This window comes from Vidua chalybeata, chromosome 7 (genome assembly GCF_026979565.1).
Source record: "Vidua chalybeata isolate OUT-0048 chromosome 7, bVidCha1 merged haplotype, whole genome shotgun sequence".
Classification (NCBI taxonomy): domain Eukaryota; kingdom Metazoa; phylum Chordata; class Aves; order Passeriformes; family Viduidae; genus Vidua; species Vidua chalybeata.
Genome location: NC_071536.1, coordinates 39,000,810 through 39,012,984, shown reverse-complemented (window position 1 = coordinate 39,012,984; position 12,175 = coordinate 39,000,810). Strand labels below are relative to the sequence as shown.

Here is a 12,175-nt window from a genome sequence, read left to right as displayed (position 1 = left end):
GAAAGAAGCCCCACGTCTTTCAGTCATGCTTTCTTAGAATCAAGTTCACATCAGCTTTGCTACCATTAAACTAAAAACACCCAAAACAATAGGGCTGACAGTTTCCATTCCTTCATTCAAAACTCACACAGTAAGTGAAACAGACTTTTTGGCATTGAGTAATTACTACATACTAGTAGCACCAGGTTAGACAGAAGCCATGATATTGTAATAAATCCTGAGTACATTTAGTAACTCTTCTTATATTTTATTGTCAGTAACAGGAACACAGCAAGATAAAAGGCACACAGCTTTTGAGCACTTCACCACAGTGTGCTAAGTGCTATATAGAATAGAAACTCGCTTTTAAGTAAACATAAGTATTTTAGTGATTATCTTAACATTTCCGTGGCTGTTGAATAATGTAAATTCTTTTAGGCAGTATGAACTTCTCCAAGGTAGGTTGTGGCTTTTCGTGAGCCACTTGTAGCGCTGCTGCATGGATTTTGTGGCCCATCTGTAACATTAAAGGGGGGAGAAAACAGTTGTGATAGAATGCACATTTTCAGCTATTCTCTTTCTAAATTTTATCCTATTAAAGTAGTTTAAAAGGAGCAGTAAAACTTAAACCCACAAAAAGTTCAAGTGATCAATACACAGCACTCATGGTAACTCAGTACATTTAGTTATAATTTCTGTTTTCAAAGTGATATTAGTCTAACTACCTTTAGGGAATATTTGATTTTTTTTCTACCCTTGTTTAGTAGCTCATAGAATGAGCTTCCAAGATAAGGAAAACACAGCAAATAATCAGTATGCCAGAGTTAACAGTAAGTTGAATCAAATTCTTATTTTCCCATATTCAAAATCATCATTATTACAATAGCTAACTATCACAGTCTAAAGTAGCAAGGAAGCTTCATATACAAGATTCTGGAAACCAACAGGAGAAGGAAATGGTGGGTCAGAACAGAGGAGATGAGGACAGGTGGAAGAGAAAGAGGATGAGTTGTATCTGTTCTCAATAAAAAAGTCTAAGCAAAAATTCAAGATTTACAGGCTAAATCTATAAACACAACTGTTGATAAAAGGCTTGTGTTGAAATTAAGCAACTGATGTTTTACTGAGCTCTAGGGATAAGCAACTCTTGTATGCTACAGAGTCTGAAGACTGCATACAAGTGTGTAACAGAGATGATAACTGTCAGATCTTCGGATTACCATGCAAACCAAAGAGCTGCTTGTGACATCAGCTCTTCCAAAGGGCAGGCGTAAGTCTGCACCATCAGCCTAATACGACACAGGACAGGAGCTGTAAGCATGTGATAAACAGAAGGGTCCATTAGCAGCTGCGGGATACACGATTTTACAGGATCCCGTAGTATTCCTAAGGGAGGAGCCAAAAGGTGCTTGCTTGACTGAGTGATGTCATGCCTCAGATGGAACAGCAAGATATGGGGCAGCAGAAGGCCATGCCTGCTGTCTTGGGGATCATTCACAGAGCAGGACACTGGATCACCACCCTGGTGTCCCCTGCACCCGCCAGTCATGCCACCCACCTCCCTCAAGCAGATCCGTATTTTTGCTCGACCCTTATAGAAGTCAGAGTGATTTCCACGGTGGGATAAAGCACTGAAGACAAGGTTTTGCTCTGCACTGTAATCCCAGCTTGGCCAGACACAGATGCCACTGGTAATTCTTCCCCATGTTTCACTAAAGCTAGTGCACCATGTCACTTTACAAGCAGGACACAGCTCGCTGCCTGGCTGTGCTTCTCTGCACAGGTGTGCACAACTATCCAGGACACGCTGCAGTAACTAGGAGTGGAACCAGAGTAAGGAGAGAAGGCCAGGTACTTTTTAGCCATCTAGCAGCTCAGCCACACAACCACTACACAAATAGGTTGTCCCAAGAACATTTAGTAGCAAATGAAACACCTGCAACTGCCAGACACCAGTTTAAGGAAATTTCACTTTTTAACATTTTTTCATGTTTAGATTTATAAAGAAACCCTGACTTTTTCTTTCAGACTTACTTTGTTCAGAGCTTCTGCTACCAAGACACCCATGTTCTGAGGTTTTGCAAAACTGACAATAGCACTGTAAAGGAGAAGAAAAAAGTATTTAGCATTTTCATCTCACAGAAACACATGAGCACTTGTCACTTTCATTTTTCAGACTTAATACGAAACATTTTGCAATATAAATTTAGGGTTTGGAGCTAAAAATTTTCATCACGTTAAAAACTATGTAATATCAAAAAAAGCATGCTTTTTCAGAATGGAACAACAGAAAATCTATGACAGGCTGTTTTATTCAGATATAAAAAAAACTGTATATTAAATATCCTTGAATATTTCAAAAAGGAATTTTTTTTTTGTACACTGTGAAATAACTTCTCAGAAGCTGAGCAGTTATAGCCTGATCTACAAAACATTTTCTTGATTCCAATCTAGACCCATGAAGAAAATTCACCCTCTGCTTTTGGAGAGTGTTTCCTCTCACAGCAACTATTTATCAAGCAAGAACTTTTTTTCCCCCCAAGATTTTCCTATTAACTTCTCCATATTCCAATGAATAACACCATGTTACCAATATTCCACAAATAAACAAATCTGTGGATATGAAATAATTGACTTCAGCAACAGGAACATCAGATGGCACATTCTTCTGATGATACCATTCTATCCACTGACACATCTGTAGCTTAAAATGGAGTAGGGAAAATCATTATAAATCCCAAATACCATAACTGTGACTCTTGAAAAAGCAGATATTGCTTTAGTTAAGTTAATGATTCTGTGGATTAGGAAAGACATTTCCTACTGACATTTCAATTTAGTTAATAACTGTAATTAATTTGCTACACTGACAAATATAAGTTATTTAAGATCTGTTTATACCATTAGGTAACTATGACTATGGGGAAGACAGCTGCAAAATTACACCCAGAAAATTGGCAACAAGTGAAAATAAAAAGCTTCTAATCCCAGTAGAAAACAACAAAAAAAAATTCAGGAACATCACAAGTCATTCAAATTTTACTGTCATATCCTTATATTGGTTAACTTAACTTTTTGTTAAGTGACATTTAAGAAAAGTGCATGTATTTAGGAAAAATGTTCAATCTTTGAAAAAGCTGCAAGAAAATACTTATTTTAATGACCACATCAACTGGTTGCAATTACTTTATTCAAAATAGAAGCATGCCTTCATTTTTAGGGCAAAACAGCTTGGTTAACCTTATAAAGTAGCAAACAGAAAAAGCCAAATTAGATTTTAGATTGAAATAGGAGGTAGAGCCTATACAGGAGGTAAGACTCTTCCTTGGGGGTAGTTGATGTGGGATTAATTTCCTTCAGAATGTGGACAGTCTAAAGTTCATTCCTACTTCACTGGAAACTGTTTGACCATTTCTTTGTTAGGCACAGGTATGTAATACATTGTTTTAATTTCTGTTCCATAAAACATGACAATAGAGATTAGATTTAGCCTTTGCCTTTCATTGCAAGGCACTATCCTTGGGTTTTGAAGTTGTAGGGTTTTGGGGTTTTTTAAGTCAATATTTATTTCAATATCAGTATTATTTTATCTACAAAGTGCACAAGATAATTTAAGAATTAAACTCTAGTAGAATAAGAGTTTTCTTTGTTTTCAAAGATCATTACTTATGAGCTTGGACTACAGGGCAGGGGTGAACAGGCCCTGCATTGTAATACCTTGACTTTTCTTTTCCTGGAAGTTTAGCATTTTTCTCAACAGGTCCATTTTCTTGCTTTTTAGACACTCTCATACCTCCAGCCTTAACTGCAAGAAGAAAGTGAAATGTAAGTAAAAATACCTACAGAACTACATACCACGTTACATACACAAGAAGAGAATACTTTTACCCCGGATAACCATTAACCAGAAATCATCTTTTAGTATTTAGCTCCATGCTTTCCTTGTACACACACATACACAGGAATAACCAAAGAGATGCAGCAAAGGCTTCAAAATTCTGTGTCATGGCAGACTCAAATCAGCTTCCAGATACCATAATTCAAGAAGTCAGAGTGGTTTCAGGCACCACTAACTCTATTAAACCTTAACACCTTACTATGTTAATATGCATTCGTCCCCAGAAACTATTACATCTCAGATTTGTATTTTAAAAATGAAAAAGAAAACCACACCACCATCTGAACACTTTCAGATTTTTGAACAATGTGACTAACAGCAATAAGGGTTTTATGATCAGGTTATTCCAGAATACATTTAATAATGCAGATAAGAACCAGATGTATACTCATCTTGTACTTGTGTTCCAACATGTTTCATTATATTTTATTAACATAGCTGCCAATCACAAAACCAATTAGTACTAATTAAGCTACAGGTGACCTAACAACAACAATTTAAGTTATGAGGCATGTCTGAAAATTGAATTCTGAGCAAAGAACACAGAGTTATCTAAGACATTCTCTTGAAAGAAATAATTTCTCCCTCTTCAGGAGAGCATTTTAAGTTTGAAAACTGTAAGTAAGAAAGAACAATCTTAGTGCTCCTTTCTCATCCTATTGAGCAAGTTGCTTCACCTCTCAGCAAGACTCCTGATCGTGAACAATCAAGGCTAGAGTTTAAATTTGAGGGAGAGAATAGGGAAAGGTTTCTAGAATTACTCAACTAGCTAGCATGATAAAAAAACCGAAACCAAACAACCACAAGCCAAATATCAACAACAAACCAGGCCACACAAAAAAAGCCCTGGCATCTTTCAAGATTTCAGAGCTCTTCTCGACATCATTTCTCTTTATATGTGTTCATCAGAACACCAACACAAGTTATCCCAAATGTTCTCCCACAGATTGTTAGGCTCTTATCTTGTTAGGAACCAGTCAAACCACAAACAGGAAAACTACTAAAATTTGGGAATTAGGTTAAAAAAAAAAAAAGGTAACTGAACCTAGACCTGCAACTTTTGGTTTAGGACCTTCCCTCACATGCAGGATTGGCAATTTCTAGATACAAGCATTGTTTTTAGTTTTAATTTAGCAGGGCAAGGAGATCCAGACAGAGGCAGACATTTTAACACTTTACACAAAGCACAAGGGGAGCTAGGTGAGGAGGAGAGAAATATCCACCGTGGGAAGAGATACTGAAACGTGGACACTCTGGAATTGTGTCTGTTACCATTAGGCCCACAAAACAATGTTATCTATACTGATTAAAAATAACCCGTCTTCCTTTCCATCTCTGCACTGACTTGAAACTAGCCACTAGGAACAGCTGTCCCAGCTGCTCACACACATCCATGGTGGGGGAAGAGTTAAACATAGCTGCATCTGGGATGCACCAAAAAGCTGTTTTGTAATTTGCTTTCCAAAGCAATAGAGAGGTATGTCAAACTTTTAATACAGAGTTCAATTTTTTGATTTTTGTAAGTGACCTGTTAGCCATGTAATCTTAACAGTTAAGAGACAAAATCTTTACTAATTTCCATTTTTAAAATACCATGTATTTTTAAAATAAAACAAGAAAGTAAGAAGGCACACTCCCTTTTATGCTCTCCTCTCAAAAAAAAAAAAAAAAAACAAAAAAACAAAACAAAAAAAAAAAAACCAAAAAAAAAACCCCACCTGAACAATGAAACAACATAAAAACAAACCCAAGTGAAAACAAGACAGCTTGGCTGAATACTGGTCAGAATAAACCACTTACTCTGCTATCTCCATCCCTCGGCCAAGCTGCTCCCCACTGCAGTCACTTATAAGCTTCACCAAGACTTACTTGCAGACATGCAAGTCTACAAGTTGCAGTTTACTATCATGCAAGTTCAGAAAGACCAGTACCTGCTCCAGGTCACTGACTGCAGTGGTTTAAAGGCCCTTTAAGGTACAGCTCAACTTCCCTGTCACACACACAAAATTCCAGGAATGGACTAGAGACAAGATTAAAAAAATTATTTACATCCCAAATTAATGTAAAAGCATGATTAAAAAAAAAACAAAACTCCAAACAAAAGATATTTCCAAGAAAACAAAATAGTTTATGGGGCAGAGGGAGACACACAAGTATATGCTCTGCAGGCACTAACTGCTCCTAATAAACCGAGGGGAAATCCCAGCTGGTTTAAAGCCTTGTAGTGACGGTTCCTCAAGTATCAAAGGCTGAGCCTGCAGCATCTCTGCGTGCGCCCCAGAACAGGCGGGACACAGCTCACGCACTGGTGTGTTTGAGAGACAGCTCCGCACAGCTCCCGGGGCGGCCCAGGAGCTGCTCACGCTGTATGCATTTACACGCTCCCTTAACAAACACCGCCGCTACTACACTCGCCACTTCATCCGTAAAAGCCCGGTACTACATCCTTAGAGCGGCCACACAGGCAGAGCGGCGGCTGGAACCGCAGGCTCGAAGGCTTCCTCACAGGAGAGATCTATCTCTGTGAGGCGGGGGGGGGGGGGGCTTGGTGGAGGGGAAGTAAATTCTTTACGTTACTACAGGAGGTGAGGGATGCGGCTGTAACATTAAACACAGATATTTCATTGAACGTGGACACCCATTTCTCTCGCTATCCTTCAATAACACGTTCCCGATCACCGAGCGGCGCCAGCCGCACACCCGCCGACCGAGAGCACCCGTGAAGGGGCGGCTGCAGGACCTGCTGGGGAGAGCGGCCGCGCACCACAGACCCGCCTCCACCCCTCCCGGTCCCACATGGCCGCTCCTCTCCGCGGAGGAGCTGCATCTGTGTGGGACGGTGCGGCGGGAGAGCCACTCACACCGCGCCCGGAGCGGCCCCGGCCCCTACCTGCGGGAGGGCGCCGGCCCGGCGGGACACCCCTCCTCAGCGCCATGGAGGAATCGGGAGCGCCGGGAACCAAGCGGGGCAGAGCAGGACCACGGAACCGCGCAGGAAAAGGCGCACCGAGCCGAGCAGCAGCGCCTTCTGCCGTTCGGAGCGATTGGGGTGGGACGGGGCGGGGTCGTGAGAGCGGCGAGCGGTGTGAGGGGCGGTACGAAGTCGATAGTGAGGGGAGCAGTGTGAGGGACGGTGTGAGAGGGGGGAGCGGTGTGAGGGGAGGTGAGAGAGGCGGGGAGCGCTGTGAGGGCGGTGTGAGGGACGGTGAGAGAGGCGGGGAGCGGTATGAGGGGTGGAGAGCAGTGTAGAGAGCGATGTGAGAGGCGGGGAGCGGTGTGAGGGACGGTGAGAGAGGCGCGAAGCGCTGTGAGGGGAGGTGTGAGAGGCGAAGCGGTATGAGGGGTGGAAAGCAGTGGAGAGCGGTGTGAGGGGTAGGGAGCGGTGCGAGAAGCGGTACGAAGTCGATAATGAGGGCGGTGTGAGCGGTGAGAAGGGCGGTACGAAGTCGATAATGAGGGTGGTGTGAGAGGCGGGGAGCGCTGTGAGGGGCGGGGACTTTTAAAAACTGCTAAAGATTCAAATAACTTGATTTAGTGAGGTAAATCTTACCCTCTTCAATCTGTAGTATCTGCTTGAGACAAGCAAAACATTGTCATTCATGTGCCCTCCTTTAAAACGACATTAACGAACATTGACATTTTACACAACACATTAGAAACACAAAAACTGAAAGTAGATACGGCTAATCTGGAATGATTTACTGTATAAACTCCTCAACATTTTCATTTTCGGTATTTAAAATGACCAAAAAAAAAATTAAGGAATGATATTTTAATGCTTACCATCTATGTTGTAAATTATACTGTGTCTGAAGAAATCTTGGTCACAAAAGCTGTCAGTTTCGGGAGCCTGTGGGTGGCTGTAACACTGTGCGTTCCTGTCCTGCTGCCCGCGGGTCTCCAGAAGGACGGGGCAGGGGCTGCATCCCGCGGCGTTCCGAAGGGCCGTGTGCTCCGCGGGGAGCAGACCCGGCGAGCGGCTCCGGGCGCTGCCGCCGCTTGCTCTCTGGCTGCCGCACAGCTCGGTGGCTGGAGGAGCTGGCTGCACGCCTCAGGGAGGGCGGCCCTGCCTGTGCTGCCGTGGGCTGGTCTGCAGGCAGCTGCTGGAACCATAATGCATAATGTCAAGAAGATTTTCCTAGGTTGCTGTAAACGTGTTCTGCTTTGCTGTGCTAAAGCATTTCATCGCAAAAAAATTTGCTCATTTAGGGATTCTGAAAGGAAAACACGAAAGAAGAAAAAAATTGTTAGTCTCGTGATTTATTTGGGATTGTCTTATTATTGGATCTCAATGATTAAAAAAAAAGGAGAGCGAGAATGTAAAAATAGGATGTGATTAAGTGGAATCTGAAGAAGAGGGAAATGAAATTTTAAAAAATGGAAGAGAAAATAGACTAAGAAACCAGTAAGTATTTATAGCACAACAACCACCTTATGAGTGACTACTGTTGGCTTGGATCTTTAAAGAAGAAAAAATGAAAGGACATCAAGTCTAAACCAGATCTCTCTGATATTTAATTCTGTATGTATGAGGCAGGAAATAGTTTTGAAATGCAGCAATTTCCTCCCGAGAAAAGCAACTTACTTTGCAAATATTAAAGTCAATAGCGCTGCATGTCTCTGCCCATAAGCATTTAGCCTGAAGTGGATGATGGCAATTTTGATTGGGGAAATAAATTCTTTCAGGTAAAATGATCTGCAGGAGAGAGAACTTGGCCATTTGTAAGGGGTTTTGATATTCATGTTTCTCTGCCTCAGCAGAGAAATACTGCTTTTTTCAGTTTGTTTACCTGAGCTGTTTGTTACTGCACAGGTTGGAGAGGTGAGGTTACATTACTTACCACATAAGGCAGTCATCTAGTACAGCTTTGGTGTGCTGCCTAAAGCATTAATAATGATAAAGTTTAGTGCCATTGTACATCTGTTCTAGGAATCCTTGGGATAAGCATGGGAACTTGGTTTAAATAAGAAATTGTAAGTTCATGTTGAATTCTTACCATATTAAATATAATATACCATTTTTTTTTCTTCCACCCTCTTTACTTCATTTCCTTTGTCACTTGGTATATCTTTAAACCAGAAGCTGTTGTGAATTGAAACCATATTTATATAGTACTTTTTGGAGCACCTTATTCTTGACAGGCAGCCCTTGGCACTACCTCAACAACGCCACTGTGCCAGCTTAGATTTGTAAACCTGATTTTATGTAATGATTTCATTTATTTAGACTTTTTACCTGTTGGAAATTATTAGACTGGTTTGTCTGGGTGAGAAGAATCAGCAAGAGAATAATCCTTCTGTGGCCATGGGATAGTACAGTTGAAATCTCTTGCTTTTCCTGCCATCCTCAGTCCCATTTCCTGATCATATAAATACCAAACTTCAGAGATGTTAATTTGATGCCAGGGATAGATTTATTTTAATGATAGTAATTTGTGAATGACTGAATTAAAAATGAGTTTATATTGTAATGGTTCTATATTTTCAGAATGTGTTTTTCTCCATAACAGAGGCAGATGTGGGAAAGCCTGGGGGCAGACACAGAATTTTAACTGTGATAAAGAGACAATAGTCATTTAAATTTTCCTGAGTGGTGCTCTCAGCATTCTGGAACACTTCCTATTTCCTGGAAATTTGTCCTTTAAAATCTATGTTCTACAGGCAGGTTATTAGCTGATTGCAAAGTTTGAAAAGTCACTTGGCAGGAACAAAAATCACTATGCTCCCAAGCAGACTGTCTGTTCTAATCCAGCTAGCAGCTATTAGCATAATTATACACCAGTGTCTTGGGGTGACAACCAGACCACATCTAAAACAAGCAGTTAGCATGCAGACATATGGAATACCTTCCTCATGTGTCATATTTTAAATCACATCTCTCTGTTGTTAAGATCTATTGCTAATGACTGCAGTATTTTCCCTTCTCTGTCTTATTTCCAGTATTGCTTGTTCTCAAATGTCAGAAGTACTAAATTGTGGCTACTGATACAAACTGATACTGGTTTTATATCTGGCAACTGAATGGTGAAATACTACTGCTGTTTTCTTAAACTCAGTGGCAGGTAGGCAATACCTTTTTCAGATGAGCCAATATAACTGATTTTAGATGCTCCAGGAGCCCAATGGGGACAACAAATATTCTGGGGCAGGTATATAGCTTTTTTTAAATGATTTTTTAAAATGTTTATCATGTTTTAATTTCCCCCACCCTTGGTTTTATTTTCTGTTTTATAGTAGTTCAGCACAAAGTTAATAATGTTACAGAGATCATTTGAGTTAAGTGTCTAAAGCAAGGAGAAGTGAAGGCAGACATATTTTCAGTGGGATTTGTATTGATATAATTGTTCACTCGTGCATATAGTATGTATGTGATAAAATCTGGAGGATAGGTCTGGCTTCACATCTGTAAAGCTTGCCTGTTTCTTGTAGGAAATCTAACAAGTTCAGGTCTTGGTTCTGATCTGGATGCTGGTTGTTTCTCAGACTACAGGAGAAAAAGAAGTCTCCGGGCTGGACGGTGCTGGAAGGTAAAGGACAACATCATTAAGCAGAGGAACCTTACTGGCTGATTTTAATTATAGATTTTTTTTTTCTTTTCCCCACAGAAGGACTAAAAACATATACCTTTGTCATCACATGTTTTATCCACCTAAGTGCCCATGTTTAAAAAAGTATTACTGGGCAGTGGAACAAATGAGTGAATTCTAAAGAATTAGGTTGCAACACGCAGACAGAGGCCTTTGGAATTTCATCCTAATGGAGATCAGTTTCTTCTCAAAGAGTGCGATTGCTTTTTGCCAATGAATAGGCAGATAGTTCATTTCACAATCTTTCTAACTGAGGGCTAGCTGAAAATTAGCACATTACGTATCCTGCTACTTGTCTTATTCCTTTACACACAATTCATATAATGTTGGACAGACTGGAAGGTGATGTTTCATACAATAGAACGGTGTGTATAACAGTATTTGCTAACGTCTAGGGTGCCCTGAAGCAGTAAGGAGATATGGTGCCTGATATCATTGGCCTGCTCTAGGACTAGTGCTGGTCAGTGAACCAGCTGACCCTGACAAGCTGATCCAGCCCCTTGCATGTCTGCAGAAACGCTACTGCTGCAGTCTCCCAAAGGGACGCTGTCTTTGTTTTACACAGCACTATCAATTTCTACTGGCGTGACAGTGAGTGTACTATGGCTAGTAAAAGACAAAAATAGAAAGTTCTTGCTCCTGTACTTAGTCTACAAAGTGGGTATAAAAGAATGCGACAGGCGTGGCAGCAGAACAACCAGCAAGGCCAGGACAGCTGCCTGTCCAACCACCCACAGGCCACTTGTGTGCAGGGCACCATCCTGCATGGGAAGAAACAAGGTCAACCTTCCTTTTGTCGAATTGTGATGTAATTACCAACTCTACTCTGAACTAAAATGCCAATAACCAAGCTAAATAAATATTACATTTAATGGGGTACATTTTTATGGGGTAAGAAACCTTAATAAGAACAAAAAGAAAATGGTATTTTTTGAAAATGCATGCATTTTAAACTAGTTAATGCCTGTAAGTAGTATCCATCCCAATACAAAATATTTAGAATCTCTAATAAAGTAGTGATGTCTTTGGATAACAGAACTCATTAATATCACTTTGGTGCTAATTGTGAGCAAACGAAGAACCTTTCTGCTGACTTCTGCCTTCCAGGCAGACGGTCACTTCCCCCCTCCATGGCGGTGTTTGGAGAGGTTTCCAAGTGGGGCAGCCAGCACTGAGTCCTTCCCTCACCCCTACCTGATGGCCACAAATGAATCCCTGCACTCTGTGATGGGAAATAACAACCTTCCAGCACATCTCAGTGACAGCTTTCCCCTAGTGCCTGCTGTTGTTGACAGCTCCAGGAATCTACTTGTAGCTATAAAGTCATGTTTGCCTTGTTTTTCAAAAAGTTTATTCATGTTTATGTTACCTTTTGTGAGTGTTAGTCTTTGATACAGTAACTCAAACACAGAATGCATGCTTGAGTACTGTCCTTGGCTGAGATGGATTCTCTTCAGTCTGTTTACTCTGATAGAAAAACTCAACAGCCTTTTCCCAGTGTTCTCAGTCCTTCTTCAGGAAACTGGAAACCCTGAAAACCCAAGGAAAATGCAGTGATGTGAAGCAATAATGGTGGTTACAGACAGGGTAGAGGTAACAGACTGTACAGCACAGGAGAGTTTATTGGAAAGAAATCCAAGCAGACTGTAGTCAGAATGGAGACCATCATTTTTAGGACAGCAAGGTGACCTGAATTTCCTTGAGAGAGCAA

At 41.0% G+C, this 12,175-nt stretch overlaps 1 protein-coding gene across 3 annotated transcripts; it reads right to left on the bottom strand.

Annotated features, from left to right (window-relative positions):
- Window positions 1–222: 222 nt before the first annotated feature.
- DAPL1 (death associated protein like 1) lies at window positions 223–7,904 on the bottom strand. Of its 3 annotated transcripts, XM_053947751.1 has the most exons (5): window positions 7,661–7,904; window positions 7,428–7,446; window positions 3,697–3,784; window positions 2,014–2,077; window positions 223–496 (listed from the first exon to the last, which is right to left on the bottom strand). In XM_053947751.1, exons 1-5 carry the CDS (start codon window positions 7,661–7,663, stop codon window positions 377–379), a joined length of 294 nt encoding a protein of 97 aa, XP_053803726.1. In that variant the 5' UTR covers window positions 7,664–7,904; the 3' UTR covers window positions 223–376. The 3 variants fall into 3 exon arrangements, with proteins under 3 accessions (XP_053803726.1, XP_053803728.1, XP_053803727.1); XM_053947753.1 differs by lacking the exons at window positions 7,428–7,446; window positions 7,661–7,904 and adding an exon at window positions 6,768–7,239; XM_053947752.1 differs by lacking the exons at window positions 7,428–7,446; window positions 7,661–7,904 and adding an exon at window positions 5,809–5,897.
- Between the last annotated feature and the right edge of the window lie 4,271 nt (window positions 7,905–12,175).